Raw genomic sequence first — 19,869 nt, 5'->3', positions numbered from 1 at the left:
CCTGGAAAACTGACCTGAATTTCTTTAAATCAAAAGTAAAAAGTGCTTACAGTTGCCTTTGATTTATAATAACTGGAACATTGATCAACATATCTGATGAGTAATTGCTTGATTATTTTGATGCCACTTGGTAAAATGTAACTTTTACCGCCTGTTTCATAACTGTTATGTTTTTATGATGCAAAGCACTTTGACCTGCTTTGTTGCTGACAAATAAACTTGAGCTCCATCATGATGGGAGGATTTCTGTTCCTCCTTCACACAGGAAGTAGACAGCTGAGGCTCATCACTTCCTGCTCAGATCAACTCAAACTGGTTCAAGCTTTAAAATTATACATTTTTATTCAGGAAGTTTTGCAACACAAACACTCAGATCCCCATCACTGTAAAATAACTTATTTTATTTAGTTTAAAAGTGAGACAAACAAAGCAGTTTACATGAATCAAACATGCACAGTTTCACTTCTCTGTTCAGGGAGGAAAGAAAAATCCAAAGTGATGAAGAGGAGCAGAGCCAAGCGAGGGAGATTCCTCCGATAATCAGTAATAATAATAATAGTAATAATAACAATAATGGCACATTAACAATACGTCGTCGTTCATATTTCCGTTTAAATGTGGAAAATATTTTGAATCCTGGAGAAATAAGATGTAATTTTTAGGGCAGAATCTGAACGTAAAAGCTGAAGCTCTGATTTTGATTTTGACAGAAATAAACGTTTTAAGAGTTTTATTTCAACAATAAACTTTTAGTTACACAAAATAAATCAGACATAAAACACCGATGCAAGAAAAATGCAAACATATGTAGCTGGAGATGGATTACTTTTTGTCTTTACATCTTTTATCACTCATTAAAATATCTGACATCTGATCATTATTTCCATCTATGTTTGATTTTCTGTCACATCTTTCAAAGTTACAAATCAGAACAGAGGAGGAACAGGAGAGCAGAAATCAGTTTTTTACAGAGTGTATGAAATTTAATAAACGATAAATCCTGGTGTTACGTTTCCAGTTCACTTCCTGATTAAACATGGATTTATTTAGATGAGTGCAGCTCTAACTGGAGCCCTTAGAAACATTTTTATTGGCTGTTTCTAGTTTGATTACAGGGCAAGTTCGGAGCTTTTTCTTTCTCGTTATGTGAAGAAATCCAGCTGCTTTATTTTTGCAGGTTTTCCTGGCCAACAAACCGATTAAAAGAAAACTCTTCCACCTCCGTCCAGCAGGTGGAGCCATCGCACCACCGAAGGTTAATCAAGACAGCAGCTTCACTCCAAAACAGAAAGAAAGAAACCATTAGCCGCCATGTTTAATGTCACACAGAGAGACGGGTTACAAAGATCAACGTGCGACAGAAGCACACTCGGATAAATTTTATTCTGGAGCGAACACAGACCAAGAACTTAAATATGATTTCCCATGATCCTCAGCAGCAGAGGCGGAGTTAATTTTCAAGCGGACGAACTGGATGGCAGACGGATAAATGTGTGTGTTGGTTTCATGTCTGCAGGCAGTGTGTGTGTGTGTGTGTGTGTGTGTGTGTGAGTGAGTGTGTGTGTTAGCCAGAGGAGCAGCATCCTCCGGCCGGCGTGGCCTGCGGCTCGTCGTCGACTATCTGTACGCCCCGCCTGTTTGATGTTGATTGGCTGGCTCCGTTTCCCTTCGCTCTCTCCTCCGCCTGAGCTGTCTCCATCATGCCTGATGGAAAAACAGAAAAAAATTAGAAAAATTTACCTGCAGAGTTTTCAGCTGGTGCTGGACTATGAATCGATTTTATCAATAAATCAAAGATAAAATTTTGGGAAATTATATTTTACTTTTGGATTAAAAGAAAATTCAAAAATTTATTTTTAAATTAACTGATACACTTTTTGTTTTCTTTAAATTATAAATTGTCATTTTTTTTAAATTATACATTTTAAACTTTTAAATTATTTTAAATTTTCAACAAAGGAACTTTATGGTTGATACAAACTTGCAAGACTGAATTATTTGTGGATTAAAAAACATCCCAGTTATTTTTGTATGTTTGTACTATATTACTTATACTTATTTAAATATAATTATTTATTTATTTGCGCAGTCTATGACAGTTGCTATTTAAAAAAATAATTTTTGTTGTTTTCTTGCACAATTAAATTCTGATTCTGAAACAAACATAAATGGATAAATGTGTGTGTTGGTTTCATGTCTGCAGGCAGTGTGTGTGTGTGTAAAGGAAGTAGTAAGATAATTATTGTGTAATCAGTATTGTCCTACTGATTTCTTATTTTCTTGTTTTTAAATACTTGTTTGAACTAAATAAAATAAATAAATGAAACGTCAGATTGTGGTTCAGACTCACGTTTACACAGATCCAGGAACAGCTCCTCTATGCCTTTATTTAGCTTGGCTGATGTGTGGTAGTGTTTGGCTCCCACTGACTCTGCATAGCTGCAACAGAAACAAGAGGTCAGAGGTCAGCAGAGGAGTCTCATTGGTGCCATCTGTCTGCCTGCGGCGGGAAAAGCGTCTGATTTCCTCCAGTTCTCCTCACCTCTCAGCGTCTTCCACTGACACGTGTCTGTCTTTGTCCAAATCTATTTTATTACCTGCAGAGACACAAAGAATTTAAAACACTGCAGCAACAAGCAATAAAACAATTAATCGCATGATAAATTAAAATGAGATTATTCGTTTCCATTTGACTAATTCATTATTTTTCTCTTGGAGAAAAAAACCTGGATGACAAAATTCTTCAGTCTGACAATTTTGTTTACAGAAACATCATAATCCATTTTATTCATAGTTTCGGTTGTGTGTATTCTTTATTTCCATTTTACTTATTGTTTTTGGTTGTTGTGTGTTCTGTACCAAATTAAAGTTTATTTGTCTTTAAAGGGGCAACCTTGCATTATTATGCCATTATTAATATGTCAGTTGAAATACAAACAATATTATCATTTATCGCAGTAATTATTGGGACAATTTATCGTCCAGCAAAATTTGTTTTGCTAGACAGGCGCAGAAATAACATGTTTATGTTTCTGCAAAATGTCAGAGAAGTTCTGGCTCTATAAAAATAGGAGTTTTAGATAAAAACCAGCAAACTTCTGGTTTAAACGACAAAAATTAGAACTTAAAAATAAAAGATTTATTCTCTTTTATCCTAAAATGTTTAATTTAATTCTTTTTAGGTGCACATAAAACCTATTTTTAAACAAGGTTTTAAACATGCTAGCATGTTTAATTAAAGTTTCTAAACATGGAGCCTGATATCCAATAGATGGTTAAAATGAAGCGAGATTTATGGGTTAGAATGGCCTACTTAAAGTCCAGACAGAAATAAAACTGATCATCTGTAGTAAGACTTGAAAACTTTCACTCTGACTGAGCTTCATTGGTTTTATAAAGGAAAACAATTACCATTTTTGTCTGTAAACTTTAAAGTTGGTGGAGAAAAAACCTCAAAGGTCCAGAATCCAAACAAACAGGCCACAATTTAAAGATGTGAAATAATCATTTTAAAAAATGTTGAAAACTGAATCCCGTTTCCAAACCGCAGATTTAATCTGGTCTGAACACATGACCACGGCCACAATTAAATCCAGTTAAAACGCTGGAAAACGTTTTCGTCCTCTGTGAAGCCAGAGCTGCGGTCGCCATGACAACGGCAGCAACACAACAAAAACCCCAAAGTTTCTGTTTGGCGTGAAATCCCAATGATGGAGCCAGAAAATGAAACTGACACTGTAATCCTCATTTTTAGATAACTTCCTTTTTCTTTTCCCCCCTGAACAACAATTAGTGATGAAATAAACTCAATAAACACAAAATTGAAGAAAATCACTGAGACTGATTTGTGTTCAAGGACATTTTCTGTTGGTAAATACTGAGGTTTTCTATAGATAAATTGTCTTTAATTACATTTTTGCAGTAACTTTGTTAACTCACCTACTATACATAAACAAATCTCGTTTCCCAACATTTTTCTCAGCTCTTTCACCCAGTTCTTCACCTGCAACAACAAAAAAACACTGATTAGTTCTGCTAAACCCGTTAAATATGACATATTGTTACAGTTTTTACTTAAAAACAACTTTCTTTAGGGTTCAGGTGAATCTCTAGCCTCGGTGTTGTTAGCATGTTTAATTAAAGTTTTGTAAATCTGGCTTGTTTTACGTTTAAACCTGAGATGTTTCCCAAAGCGTCCAGCAGAGGGCGCCCTGACTCCACTAGTTAAATAAAAGCGAAGATAAACTCTCATGACACAAATGTCACGTTTCTATCTTCATGCTGAATAATTTCTCACTTTCAACTAAAGCGTGACTGTTTATGATTATTTTCCAGTTTAATCATCTTATTTACTTGTGGATATCTACCAAGATTTTAGTCGACAGCTGTTAAAGAAACATTTTGTTGATAACTTCAACTGTTATTGTTCAGTTTTTATAACAAATCAAGCTAAAAAAAGCATCCATATTGTGTCTGTAAATGTTCTGTAGGTCAGAGTCCAGACGTTTAAAAAAATAAACATCAGGTACCAGACAGAAACTGAATCAGACGTAAAAAATCTTTAATAATAATAATTCAGGAAGACTTTCAGGAATTATGAAAAACTTCTGATCAGGACCTGAACAAATTAAGTCTAGAATCTAAGGAATCTGTTCAACATCAGGAATCAGTTCAATATCAGGAATCAGTTCAAGGAATCAGTTCAAAGTCAGGACCTGGTTCAAAATAAGGAATCAGTTTAACATAAGGAATCATTTAGTATCAAGAACTATTCCAACATAAGAAATCCAAACTGATTCCTTATTTTTAAGAGATTCAACATTCTGAACAGTCGACATGTTGAAAAAGTTTCTAACATGAACTGATTTCTTATTTTGAACCAATTCCTGACACTGAAGAGAGTCAGGAAAAGATATTCCCTAATTAGCAAAACTCTGGAGTCTTAAGAGTCATGATTCTGTTCAAAATAAGGAATCAGTTCAGTTTCTGGAAGCAGTTCTCAGTTCTGAACGCAGCAGTTTTACCTTCTGGAAGGAGTCTTCGTCTGTGATGTCGTAGACTAGAATGGCTCCATTGGAGTCTCTGTAGTAGATTGGACCCAACGCGTGGAAACGCTCCTGACCCGCCGTGTCCTGCACACACACAAAAACACAGGTTTCAGTTTGGTACTTGAACGCATCACGAGCAGCATCAGAGAGCGTCTCACCCAAATGGCCAGGTTGACCCGCTTCCCTGTGATGTTGAGCTTCTTTGTGAGGAAGGACGCCTGCAGAGGAAGAGGAGGAGGAGTTAATAATCACTCCATTAAACATTAATGAAGAGGAGAGGCAACACTTCCTCCACTTTGAGCCGTTTCCGGTCGCTTAATTCATCCAGTTCCAGTTAAAATTAGCTAAATTTATCTGTTAGAAATGAAAATGCTTAAACTTTATTAGTAAACTATGATACTTGATGAAGTGAAATTCAATTATTTAAGTTTGTTTTTATGTAGAAAATAATCAGCTTCTGTGTTTATTTTAAGGAGAATTGTTTGATTTAGAGCAACGGTTCTCAAAGTAGGGGCAGAGGGCCATTTGCTGCCATCAGACTGATTTTATGTGGCCTCCCAACCACAATTCAAAATAAATTAGGACAAAACTACAACTTTTAGATTAAAATCTACTTGCATAAAATGTTAGATGCAACATAATCTCTTACTAGTTTTATTCTATTTTCCACAGAATAAAACTGTGGAAGATAGAAGAGTTCGCTAAATCTGCTGTAATTGATGTATTCAAACGTTTCTAAACACAGCAACTGTTTTTAAATGAAGACTGATATAAATACCGTTTTACTGCTGATAATAGACAAAATATTTGTTCCTTATATAAGCAGAAAAAGACACAAATTTACCAGAAAAAATGTCTTAAAGTAATGAGGAAAAAAATGTTATTTACAGGATATGATGTCACCAGTTCAGTTTGTGGTTCTTTCTTCAAAATAGGATCAAATGTTTTGTACGACTGATTAAAAACCCGAACACTGAAAATAATTTAGTGATAATGTGTTAAAAAATTAGTCAAATTTATACCAAAGTGTAACTCCACAACAGTCCTCGTTTTAATATTTTGTTATTTTTTGAGTGGATTTATAAAATTACAACCTTATTCTCCTAATATGACGGCTGTATTCTTGTAATATTATGGCTTTATTGTCATAATTTAAAAAAATAATCTTAGCCTGACTCTAATATTCCGTCGTAAAGTTGATCGGAATCAAAGTCCAAATAAAAGAAGCTGTAAAATCCACTTGAAAAACAAGATGGCCGCCCCGGGCGTGCTGACATCACAATGAGAGCAATGGTGGAAAAAAAAAAAAATCCAATAAAAACAACGTACAAACCTGACCCGGTTCCACCGGTTCTGTCAGGAGAAATGGAGCAGAACTTCAGCAAACTATTATGCTAAACAGAGACGCACTGATCCAATATTATCTGTATCGGTACCAATATTGAAAAAAATGTATATCGGGCATTGGTGACAATGGTGATCTATCCAGTCTAATTCTACACTTTATTATTTATTCTACATTATATTTAGAATTCCTAATTGCAATTTCTGAACTATTTGAAAAAAAGGCTTGTTGAAGTTTATTTTTTTACATCATTTTTATCAGTTTATTATTTATATTGGCTGTTTTACTCCTAATTGCACTGACTGAACAAATTCACGTTTGTGAAGATATTGGTGTAATGAAATGTGCTGTTCTGTTGAACGGTTATTAAATAAATGGTTAATTCAGCAGATTTATGACTGTGCTTAAAAAAAGGAAACATTTCTGTTTCCGCATCAGCCGATGTTAAACCTCAGATATCGGTACCGGAGGTGAAAAAGTGGATCGGTCCACCACTAGTTACCACTAACTTCACTCCAGCTCTTTAACAATTTTGAAGAAAAGTGAACAGGAAGAAAGTTGCAGATTGACCAACGTCTGTGTTGAAATGTTCAGCTCCTGTCGCTGTGTGAAGTTGCCTCAGATTGCTCAACTCGTATCTGTCAGGAAACTGAAACTCAAAGCCCTCAGGTGGGGAACAGGTGGAGCTTTCAGATTTAATCTGAGCTTCAGATCCAAACATGTTGCTGTTTCCTGTTTATCAGCGTCAAGTCGATGAATCATCCCACAATTTACTGTCATAAACGATAATATTTTTATTTTGAGGTCATTTCTAGGTTTTGACAGAATAATAATGCAGAAACGCATTTTAAAGATCAATAAACTTTAAATTATAACTAATATTTAACAATGGAACTGGAAGACATTTTAAATATCCAAGATAAATAAACAAAACAAATACAATGAATTATAAAATCTCTCTAAACAGACTGAAGACTTTTCTCATGCAGTTTTTGGTTAAAAGAGAAAACCAATAAATCAAAATTTTAATTATTATTGTTTTAATTTATCATGTGATTAATTGACTTATTGCTTATTGTGACAAGACAATTTTTTTAAATAAATCAGCTTCATTATGATAATTTTCAAATTTATTTTAAATACCAAAAAGATATTTAGATTCTTCCACAAACTTCCGCCGTTCTGAATTTAACTCTTTGATTCCAGCGAAACTTGACCAGATTATTCCTCAGACCTGGATGATCTCAGTGTGAAGCTTCTCTGCAGCAGCTGCTTTTATTGATCCTGACTGTTTTTTATTGCCTATATCTGCAGGTTTCTCACGTTAAACTGAGCAGCATCTGAACGGAGCCAGAAAAACATCCCATGACTCAGCGTGGCGTTTCATCATTCTGAGAACGACCCAACGTTCAAACGAAGGAGGGAAAAAACAAAAAAAAATAAAGCGTGTTGGAAGTTTCTCCAACTTTTCCCCTGATCCTGTGATCTGCAGCTCTCCGTCAGGATCAGAGCGGCTCAGTTAATCGTTTTCCTGCGTGCAGCAGGGATGCGGCTCATGTGAGGCGCTGCGGCCTGCGGCGGCGCCGTGTGACTGCGGCGGACCCCTCCTCCACCCTGCTGACCTGATGGGAGGCGGACTGCAACTCCCACAATGCAGTTCAATGAGTTCTGTTCAACATTTCCACTGCTTTGGATCATCTGGGCCATTTATTTACTTATTAAATATTTATTAATTTACTTTTATTTTCTTTGTTTTTTACTTACATTAAATTATTTATTTATATAATAATTTAGTTAAACTTGTTTATTTAGTTATATTTAATTTTTCATTTATATTTATTCATTACATTTTTTATTTACTTATTTGTTAGATTTTTAATTTATTACAATTTATTTTTAATTTTTTATTGACTTATTTATGTATTAAATGTCTTAAGTACTTATTTATTTTTTATTTACTTATTTATTTAATCAATTATTCACTATTTAATTAATTGTTTATTTACTTACTTATTTTATTTCCCTTTGGGATCAATAAAGTATCATTGAATTGGAGTTTTATTTTCTTTGTCTCACCCTGAACCGTTTGGTTCATTTCTGGATTTTAACGTCACACATGCTGCAGGTTTGAACTGTGACTGTGTGACTAAACGTCAGGATGTTTGTGTCCAACAAGAGAAAATTCAATAAATAAAAAGGAGAAACGTCAGCGAGGATGGAGGATAAGCAACGATCACAAGCTTTAAGGTCAATATTTACTAATATTTACCTTAAAACTTAGCAGGAACTTCCAAAATTATTCTAAATAATTGTTATTAAATTCAATTATTTTTTAATTTAATTTCTCAATTAAATTCAAAAATACTTAAATAATATGAGAATAAAATCAAGTACATAAATTACAAGAATAAAGTTAATATTGTGACTTTATTCTCTTTGGTAAGAAAGGTGTTGGAGTTATTGTTCACTATGATTCATGGAAGAAACAATCTGGGGTCAAAGTTCAGGTTCTATTTGAGCTTTTGAGATGCTAATCAGTAGCGTTGGGCGTCATTTATCGTATCATTTATCACAATAAGAATTCCGATTTATCGTTAAGATAAATTCCAATTAACGATGTTTTAAAATATTTTCTGATGAAGTGAATTCATCCATTCATAGTCAAACGGCTACATTAATAAGACGTAATAAACTACACTTTGATCGTTATCGCTAAATACTGCGATGAAACTTTAAGTACTAATTGGTTGTAAAACCAATACCTTGTTACCATGGTTACGCATCATAATTGTCTAAGAGGAAACGTCATGTTTCGTCGTCAAACCTGGACGTATTTTGTCAGGGTTTGATGTGAGCAAAGCGCCGCAACCCGTCTGTAAAATTCTGTTTTAAAGTTTTGCAATGCTCTCAACTGGATTTAAGTCTGAACTTTGACTAGGCCATTCTAAGGGAATGTTTTGATCTAAACTATACCATTTCATCTCTCCTTGCATGTTTAAGGTGGCTGAACGTCCGACCAGCTTCAGAAAAATGTCCCGTCTGTTTGCAGACTGAACCTAAAGTGATTTATTTTCCTTCCTTAAGGTTCACATTTCAGGATTGTTTCATCCGAGATGTTCAAACATGTCGAGAAGCTTTCATTTTTGTAACATTTTCTTTTTTGTTTTCCCCTAAAATCTGCAGAAAAGTTTAAGTTTCAAAACCCTGAGCAGCAGCTAAACTCTGAGGATGAAGAGTCAGAGTTTCAGCTCCGCTTCACATCCAGAGAATGTCCAGAAAAAAGATCAAATCTAGAGTTTAAAACAGAAACGATGTCAACTATTGTAATCAACCAATTATTTTATGAATGACTTCAATAATTTCAACAGCAATAAAGCTTCCTGCCCAATGTGAAGACACAGTGGTGTCAGAATCATGCTGTGGGAATCATTGGGAAGATGGATGGAGATAAACTTGGAAATTTTAAACCTGCACCAATTTTTACCCCTATTTTTAGGTTTCAAAACAAAACTATTGCAAAAAGAGGATGGATACATGTTCATATGAAACCAGAAAAAACACAGTCTTCAATCAAATGTCCAGGAAAACTGATCAAAAATAATATTACTGGCACTTTTAGTGTCAATCTGTGAATATGAAATTATGAAATACCATATTAGCTACATCTATATCGGCCTGGCACGATGATAGATTTTTCTGGATGATAAATTGTCCCAGAAGTTATTGCAATAAATGATAATATTGTTGTTTTGAGACCATTTTAACTGTGTAATTATGCAAGAACACATTCTCAAAAATCAACAAGCTTTAAAATTTGAATGAAAGTTTGACACTGAAACTGGAAGACATTTTAAATATCCAAAATAAAAAAACAAAACAACAAATGAAATGAATTATGAAGTCTCTGTAAACAACATTGTCCTTCAAAGAAATGTCTCAGAGCTAATTTATTTAGCTGTTAGCTAAAGTTGCTTCTCACTTTCCACTAACAGAAAAAACTGCCGTCTCAGCGCTTCTGTTTATTTCTGTGTATTTATCTTACATTCTTTTAAGTTTCCTCCTGTTAAAGTGGCGTTTTTCCTCTCCACTGTCGCCCCATGCTTTTCTTTCTAGCCTCCTTTTAATAATAAATTTAACTGGGTTTATGAATTGTTCTTTTATGATCACGCCGCTGTGCCAGTGAAAATGTAAATGTTATACAAATCTTTCCAGCAGTTGGACATGTGAGGGTGCCATAAGTATTATTTTTATGGGAGAGAAGTGAGACCGGACTTTCCCCTCTCCGCCCGGACCTGCTGTGGAATTGGATCCAACACTCTGATCCGGACTGGAAGTGAAACCGGATCCGTTCCCTGGTCTGAATGAACGTAAACAACCCTCACAAACACCTGACTGACCCTCCGCTCTCCAGCCAGAACCCACACTAGGCGGCTGGGGCTCATCAGCAGCCCGGTTCGGTTCGGTTCAGTTCTTCCCGGACCGTCTTACCTGCAGGGTTGTGATGTGTTTGTCGTTGAATTTGTTCTCGCAGTATCTCAGCACCAGCGACGTCTTCCCCACGCAGCCTTCCCCCAGTAGGACCACTTTAAAGGAGTAGGTTCTGCCGCTGGTTCCGGCCGCCCCCGCTGTTGCCATGGTGTCACTTTATTCCAAAAAAAAAAAAAATCCTCGAGTTTTCCTTCAGAAAAACAGACGGTTGTTTCCGAGCTGCTAACAATGCTAACTCAGTCCGAACCGTGCACCGACTTCCGACTTTAAAAATGAGGCTAAAATCATCAGAACAGCTCCCTGACAGCTCACACGACCCGAACTTTTAACGGTATCAGTCCGCAGCTGAAAGGAGAACGGGTCTAAAATCGGAACCGGATCGTTCTTCTTGATTCTTACGCCTTCTTTCCTCTAACTAATGGCGTCAGTCTGAATTAGCAGCTAGCCGGCTAGCTTTCACCAAGATCGCCAATTTACAACACGATGAGTCACTGTGAGAAGATTTGAATGCTGGTCTCTTCGATTAGTGGCATTTCTAAGACAAATTTACACGGGGCGTGGTGGGTTGTTTTTTTTTTTTTTTTCCCAAGGGGCCACAGAAACAAACAAACAAAAAAGGACAATATTTCATTTCACAATATATTTAGAGAGCTAAAGAGCCACTTAAAGCTACAGAGTTGAGGGTTACAGATGTTTTTTTTAATACAAGTAAAGCTAATTAGCAATGATAATTACAATAAAAACAATATTAATACATTTTATTTGTATAGCACTTTCTTAAAAACTAAAAGACACTTTATAGGAATCAAACAAAATTACAAACCGAACACTTATGTACATCAAGCAAAATCATAAAAGGAAAACACTTAAGTACATAGCACTGGGCATTAAAAATTAAGAATAATTTTTAACTCATTGTTAAAGTAAAATTATTAATGTAAAAATTAAATTGGTCTGATGGCCAATTAGCTACGGTTTCTGTGATTTATCTTTGCGCTTAAAAAAAAAGCATGAGTGTTTTTTTTTAGCATTTTGATCATGTTCAAAAAAGTAAATCAAAAATTATAACAATCATTTTACGATGATTAATTATTATACAACTCAAAGCTACATCATAAAGCTCATACAGTAAGTAAATGGTGATTTTAAAAGTGTAATTAAAAGAAAATCACTGAATCCCGAGCTTAGAAGTGGCAGCCGAGTGAGACATCTTCATTTAAGCTACTCTCTGCTGTATCACGTGATACGGGCCGTCAGAGCTGCTGGAGTTTCTCACGTTGACAACAGGCTGAAGGGGGAAATCATCGGAGAAGCTCAGGGTCCATTCGCTGCTTCGTAAACATAAGTTTCCATTTCGTACCTACGCACGTAAACCAGGTGTTCGACATTTAAGTATTTTCACTTAAATGAAATGGCTATTTTTTTAATGATAAATAGTCACAGAAATGCTCAAATCTCATATAGAGTAGAATTGTATCTGTTTTATAAAGTGATTTAAATGGGGGGAAATAGATTACTCTAAACTTTTTGGAAACATGACAAGTACAAGGCGGTGAATCAGGAGATTATTGGAGGAAAATTAACCTAATGTATTTTTAACGTCAAAAATAAAATAATAAGCTGCTGTTTATTGTTTAAACAAGTTTTCTGCGTGAAACTTACATCGAAAATGAGAATTTCAGTCCTGCAAACTCGGGATAAACAAAAACTTGGAAATTTATTGCAATGTTGCAGCTCAACCACTAGAGGTCAGTGTTTCACCAAAAAAACAATGAATCTGAAACCTAAACGGTAAAACTTCACAAATATTGATAAAATATAAATTACAGTCATTTTAATATTTTTGATGATTGAGTGATTTTGATTTTAATAAAGCATTTTTGCCTACTAGAGTAAGAAAAATGATTATTTTATCATTTTTTTCTAGAAAGTTGTAAAGCTTTCCCTTAAAGCAGCATTTAAATGTTGATAAAACTAAGTGGTTTAGTTTTACACAGCAGCTAATCTGAATTATTTAACAAAAAATGTTGCTTTTACTTTTAAACCTCAACTCATTCTTTACTCCTTTTCATTCAGGTGAGTTTTAACTTCAGTAAATGATTTTCCACTTCAGCTAAAGATCTACAACATGTCTGACACAAAAAACTACAACAAAAAAAGGATTTTATGGTTGACTGTTTCTTTAAATGGACGCTGAAGCTGGTCGTGTTTTTCCTCAGGTCGCCTCATGTTGCATCATCACTGCCTCTGAGGGTTTGATAACATCTTCATATCTCACCTTTTCCTGCCCGCCGCCTCTCTGCACATATTTGTAACGTAGAAAGCCTCTCTGTCTGATTTCCATAAAATGCACTGACACAGGAAGTGAGTTGCATTAATCATTAACTTCAGTCTGTCAGATTTCTGACACGTGGTTCTTCAACAAACCTAAAAATAAACTCCTGAAGTCAGATTTTGGTTGCTTATACATATCAGTATATGTCAGGACCTTAATCTGACAATTACTTACAAATTAATAATTAAAATAATGATATTACAGGCTAATTTTGCTTACAGTTGGATAAATTAAGTAGAAGAATTCCAAATGGACAGAAATGAGAACTTGAAAACCTGCCGTAAGTTTAAATAATACAAAAACTGCATGGAGGGAACCGTATAAGAAAACAAGGAAAACAGTTGAAATAAATATTTAAATTATTTTAAAGAATAAAAAAATGTACAAAATGATAAGAAATTACACCTCAGATGTTTATATATATATATAAATCTGAGCAATAAAAACTTTGAAACATGAAAAGATACAAAAAGAAAGCAGAAAAATGACAGAAAAGAGACTAATTGAAATTAATTGTTAAATAAAATGGAACAAAATATGGAAAAGAACAACAGGAAGACAGAAAATGCAAAAAAAACATTATTAAAAAAAAATTCTACGATGGACTAAAGTAATGAAAAAATCTGAAAAGTGTGGCGTACATTTATAAATCTGGCCCTTTGAATCTGTATGTTGTCTAGAGATTTTCCATAGATTCCGTGATAGATTTAGGTTTGGACTTTGACTAGGCCATTCTAACCCATGAACATGCTCTGATCTAAACCATCCCATAATATCTCTGGCTGCATACTTAACAAGTCTTCCGGTTTTTAACTCCATCAACCAGCCTCCCCGTGCCAAGCATCACCACAGCATGATGCTGCCACCTCCATGCTCCATGACCAGCAGTTCTCTTATCAGCAGATATGAAATGGACAAAAAAAAGTTCAAGAAGACAAAAGAAAAACATCTGCAATAAAAAAAACACATAAATAATAAAGTAAAGTAAATCCAGGAAAGTTACAGTTTTTAATTTTGAGGAGAAAGTTCTGAATTTATCAAGTCATGTCTGACAGTTTGATGAAACTAAAATAGAAATTTGGACATAATGACCAGAGTCACATCTGGACGGAAAAATGGCAGCATCATGCTGTGGGAAATGTTTTACTGCAGAATCACCTGGTGAGAAAGAAGATAAAAGTGCAAATCCATCCATCCATCCATCCATCCATCCATCCATCCATCCATCCATCCATCCATCCATCCATCCATCCATGATGAAAACCCATTAGCACATTTTGCTAATTGGAAATTTGCTAATTAGCCAATAATTTTGGTAATTTTCCATTAGCAAAATTAGCATTAGGAAAATGCTAAAATTATTGTTAGTGTATTTAAAATGTTTACCAAATTTGTTCAAAAAATTATTATTTTGTTAATGGAAATTTGTCAAATCCGGTATTTAGCCCATATCTGTTCTGTTCCATAAAACAAACAACACAAGGTTAAGAAAAAGAAAACATTAATAAAATGTCATGAATAAGATAAATATGTGGTTCGGGAAACTTATTTTAAAGGCCTATATTAAGGTGCTAGTGTTTTAAAATGTTTACAAAACATGCAAACATAAAGTTAGCGGAATATGCAACACTTCCAGTTTAAAGCAAATTTTGCACATTTGATTCCAAAGATTTAATGTTTCATAGAAAACCCGTAAAGAAGCGTTTTCCCCACTTAAATGTCAAAATCAGATTTTAAAAAATATTTTCTCTCCAGTTTAAATCATGCAGCTGACGGGATGAATCCCAGATCTGGCTGTTTTAAGCGGAGTGGCCCCCCTGTGATCGCAGGGGCTGGGTGTATATATAAGTGGACGGGGTTTTTCACGCCGCTGTGCTGAGTGGAGGGACTCACACACACTCCGCATTTCCACGCGTTCAGCCTGGAAACACACCAAGCTGCAAACTTCCAGCTCCCACAACCTGCTTTCCCTCATCAGAGGAACTACCAACAAATTCCCGCAACTTCTCTCCCCTTATTCACCCACTTCTGCCGCGGGCAAGAAACTTCCACCCGTTGCGGGACATGCGGGAGTTCGGGGCTTTGTTAGCGGTGCTTGCGGTCCTGTCGGTCGGGTTGTGGAGCTCCGAGGCCGGGGTGAGGATGCAGAAAGCAGCAGCAGCGGGGAACAACTCCGGTGATTCCCGAGAGGAGAGCTCCAGAGCAGCGGGACACGCCACCTGCCCTGGCCGCTGTCGGTGCGAGGGGGACGGGCTGCTGCACCGGGTGGACTGCTCGGACCTGGGGCTCCGGGAGATACCGAGCAACCTGAGCGTGTTCACATCCTACCTGTAAGTTATTGTTTTTTCATGATTATTATTTTTGTTTGTTGTGTGAGAGTGCACACATGTTACGGTCGCGGTGGGAATCAGAACACCTGTCTGTTCTGCGCATGTCAGGTAGCGTTGGCGGCAAAAAAAAGTTAATTTACTCTGATGCAGAGGTGGTAGAGCACCCAAAAATATAATGGAGGAGGAACAGCACTACTTTAACACATTTCTACTCAAGTAAAAGTAAAAAGTAGCAATCCAAGCAGGGCCGGTCCAAGCACTTTTGGGGCCCTGAGCATAGTTTCATTTGAGGCCCCCCATATCAACATTTCACCACCAGATGTTTTGTCATTCCTATGCTACTCTACCTATATGTATGTAACATACCGGCTAGCTTTAGCATAATTTGAGGGGTGTCCAAAGTGGGGCCCAGGGGCCATATGCGGACCTCGGGCTGATTGTGTGTGGCCCCTGACTTCAGTTCAAGAAAGATACAAATTTGGGCCCCCAGTTCAGGTATCTAATGTACCTGAACTCTCCATCTTTAATTAGGACAAAATTATCACAAACAAGTAAAATCTTCTTATAATAGAAAATGTTGGTTCTAATACAAAGGATTCACTTCTAATTAATTTAATAAACTCAGCTAAATACAGCAAGCATTTTGAAAGAGAGTGGCCTAAATCCTTATTTTATTGATCAGAATTGATTAAATTGTGTTCTATTTTTTATTGATACTCATAAAATAAGCAAAATTATTTTTAATAAATAGAAACATTTTTAAGGTTTTGATCTAAAATAATTTACACATCCTTTTTAGATTTGCTGTATTATTTTAACTACTTGAAAGTAACATTAACAGAAAAACAAGGAATTTACGGTAAACAAGTTAAGAAGTTTAATATCTTAAATTTCTCCACTAGGCAGTGGAACGACAGCAGGAAGAGTTTAACTTATTATTTGTATACCAACTACAAGAATAAAATAGAAATAATTTTTCCATGTGTAATAGTATCTAGTTTGTATTAATTAAAGTTGTTAAGGAAATTATTATGCTGGCTCGGTGCTCTTGTGGGTCCCCTAGAGGCGTGGAGGTCCTAAGCATCTGCTTTACTCGCATATGCATTGGGCCAGCTCTGGAACCAAGAAATTACTCAAGTTAGAGTAAAAAAATATTTGGTAAAAAGTTTACTCTTGTACTGACTAACTGATCAAATTATGAATCATTTAATATTTAAAAATTACATCACAAGACAGACAAAAATATAAAGTTAAGTAGAAATTTTGGTATTTTAAGGACAAAAATGACAATAATTCATATAAATAACAACAAAAAAGGACAAAATTAGACAAAAGTAAATTTTTTCCAAATTAGTTTTGTTTAATAAAAAGATGAAATTTTAACAAAAACTGCAAGTGTGTGTCTGGTGAATTTCTGGTTAAAACATCTTTGTTTTTCATTCAGTGGGTAGAAAATCCAGAAATCTTTCCATAGTAAGAGTAAAAAGCAGTGTAGTAAAAAAAAAACTTGTAAAAGTAAATTTTTTACAAAAAGTTACTCAAGTAAATGTAACTAATACCCAACTCTGCTCTGATGTTTCCTCGTCAAGAGGTTCTGGGTTTTATTTCCACATTTCACCTGCACAGGTGAGCAGAGAACCCAAAAGTTACACTCAAGTAAAAGTAGAACAACTTCAACATAGTTTTACTCAAGTAAAAGTAGAACAACTTCAACATAGTTTTACTCAAGTAAAAGTAAAAAGTATCCGTCCAAAAAATTACTCAACTGGTAAAATCTTCTCAAATACTGAGTAACTGATAAAATCATTTAATATTTAAAAATTACCTCATCAAATGGGGCGAAATATAAAGTTAAAGATTAAGGTAAAAGGCTAAATTAATTTTTTTTTACACATTTCTTTCAATATAAAACTTTAACAGAATTTTAACAAAAACTCCAGGTGTTACTCAAAGTGGGTAGAAAATGTAGACATTTTTCTCAAATAAGAGTAGCAATACTTCACAATAAAGTTACTCAAGTTAAAGTAAAAAGTACAAAGAAAAATAGTCCTAAAAGTATTATTATTATTATTATTTCCCCCAAAAAGTAATGTAATTAGTTACTACCATTGCTGACATTATCGTATTGTTTATCATTTATCGTAATAAATTTCTTGTAAAAATTTTAATTTAACATCAAAATAAGTTCCAATTAAAGCTGCAGTTTGTAACTTTTATGAAAAATGTTTTTTTTACATTTTTGTTGAAACTGTCATCATGCTGTGACCAATCAGAGCCAGGAGGCGGGTCTTAACGCTGTCAATCACCATTGCTTTCTGCTATGCTGCAGCTAGCACGGCATGTTGTGAATGCTAAGGGTAGTTAGCATAGCCACTGAAGACGGCAGATAAACTGTAAGTTGCTTGTCTGCCATTATCCCTTTGAGCAGCAAGTATGTGAAAAAAACTCAGAAATCTTTAGATTAATCTGATAAATTTTTATAGAAAAAGCTTGGAAATGTCAGAGCTGTAAAAGTAAAAAAGATTCAGCTTTTGGAAATTTTCAGAGTTTGACAAATTTCAGAAATTTCTAAAAGTCCGGTTTGTTTGGGGAGTTGTGAATATGTAATCGGACCAAAAAATCAAATTCTGGTCCACCTACAAACCTCAGCTTCAGTTCAGTTGAAGTGAACTCTGGTGCGGTTCGAATGCATATGTGAATACCAAGCGGACCGGAGACTGCTCCAAAAGCAGGAAGTGGGCCACCGTGCAGGGCATTCTGGGTAAATACAACTAAACCAAACATTTGAGTCTAGCACAAGCAGGAGAAATGTCTTGTTATCTTTTACCAAAGTCAAAAGAGAAATCCTGCAATCGCTAAAATCTGGCACCTCTCCATTTTTGTTTGCATTTCGTCTTCAGAGGTTTTTCTGTCGTTTCCTTGGTGCAGCGCCCCTACAGGCGAGGAGGGGAGCAGGTTTTTCAAAGGGTTTGGCTGGTTTGACTCAGTTAAGTGAGAAAGAACCACAGCAGCTGAAAATGTAAGAAATGTTGCAGTTTGGGTCCTAAACTGGACCTTCAAACATAAAATAACCAAAGAACCTTGATAGACTCTAATACCAAACGTCAAGGTCCAGCAGCTCCTAGTTATTAGAACCGCATGGGGAAAAACAAATCTACAAGAATTTATGGAAGTCATTATGTGAAAACCTAATTAAATAACTAATTAAGCAGAAATGAAGAAAAAAACACTTCAAATATTATCTAGAGAACATAAAAAATGCTCTGGAAAGTTTTGTAAAATGTTTGGGATTCACATATTTCAAAATGTTTCAGGATTTTGTATTTTTAACTAAATTTAGATGGTTGGATTGTTTTCAATGTAAATTTACAGGTTTTAGAAATCTGTAGGTAGGTAATTGTTTTTTACTTGAAAGTTTAGCAACTGTTCAATAAATTACTTGAGTATTTTAAGATTTAACTGTTTCTGTAACGGGTTCACTTCTGGAATTGCTTAAGGTTAAGCTTTTCAGAAGTTCAATGATTTGAATGAATCCGAGCGCAACTTGTTTTATGGCTTTTGGAAAGTTTCCAAGGATTTTTTTCTTTTCTTTGAAGAGCTCTGATTGTATCCAAGAGTTTCTAAAAAGTTCTAGGTGTTAAATAAACGTCCCATTGAGGGAAATTGGGGGGTGAATGGGGTTAAACTGGCGTAAATAAGTTCTCGCGGTTGTGAAAGACGTCTGAGGACCTGAGCGCTGTTTAAGTGTCGGGCTTTGGGTTTCCTGAAAGCGGTTTCGGAGGTGTCAGATGTCTGCATGGGATCTCTGGGGTTCTGAAAGAGCTTCCAGGTTTTGGTGCGGTCGTTTAACAACTGCAGTGAACTTTTATTGTTTCTAGTTGAGTGTAAATTCTTGTAGAGGCCAAACAATAAAACTAATTGAAATGTATTTCGCCTCCCAGCAGGTGACTGGCTTTGATACAACACATGTCTGCGCTCCGGTGAAGCATTACGTCACTGAGTGGTGTGTTTGTGAGGAAGGGGAACCTGCTTTTCTTGGCTGCTGCCCGAAAACCGAACAATGTCTTGGATTTAAATTTCACTCTCATTAAAGAAAACTCACTTCTATTCAGCGCAGCCGTGTGTGTGTGTCTGCGTGTGTGTGTGTGTCTGCGTGTGTGTGCTCCTCTGGGTTTGTCTGTGGAGGGCAGATGGACGCACAAAAACACGCACCGACAGTCGATCAAAGGCTTTTGGGGTCTTTATTAGAGCTGCAATCAGGAGCTGAATGCAACAAAAACATCAAGGAGTTCCTTTGAGAGCACAAAGCTCAATTTTTAAAGT

General features: G+C 35.5%; 2 protein-coding genes across 2 annotated transcripts in view; one reads left to right on the top strand and one right to left on the bottom strand.

Moving 5' to 3' along the window:
- Window positions 1-380: 380 nt before the first annotated feature.
- Window positions 381-11,355, bottom strand: rab21 (RAB21, member RAS oncogene family). Its single transcript, XM_032589827.1, has 7 exons — window positions 10,882-11,355; window positions 5,207-5,266; window positions 5,025-5,132; window positions 3,940-4,003; window positions 2,543-2,597; window positions 2,351-2,439; window positions 381-1,704 (listed from the first exon to the last, which is right to left on the bottom strand). Exons 1-7 carry the CDS (start codon window positions 11,026-11,028, stop codon window positions 1,565-1,567), a joined length of 663 nt encoding a protein of 220 aa, XP_032445718.1. The 5' UTR covers window positions 11,029-11,355; the 3' UTR covers window positions 381-1,564.
- Window positions 11,356-14,650: 3,295 nt separating this feature from the next.
- The window catches only part of LOC116736390 (leucine-rich repeat-containing G-protein coupled receptor 5A), a 41,762-nt gene continuing 36,543 nt past the window's right edge, over window positions 14,651-19,869 (top strand). Inside the window, exon 1 of the mRNA XM_032588812.1 lies at window positions 14,651-15,546. Within this exon, the coding sequence (XP_032444703.1) occupies window positions 15,281-15,546 (266 nt within the window). The 5' untranslated portion in view covers window positions 14,651-15,280. The remainder of the gene's footprint in view (window positions 15,547-19,869) is intronic.

This window comes from Xiphophorus hellerii, chromosome 17 (assembly GCF_003331165.1).
Source record: "Xiphophorus hellerii strain 12219 chromosome 17, Xiphophorus_hellerii-4.1, whole genome shotgun sequence".
Classification (NCBI taxonomy): Eukaryota; Metazoa; Chordata; class Actinopteri; order Cyprinodontiformes; family Poeciliidae; genus Xiphophorus; species Xiphophorus hellerii.
Note: the sequence above shows the minus strand (reverse complement) of the source record. Positions and strands in the feature narration are given on the sequence as shown.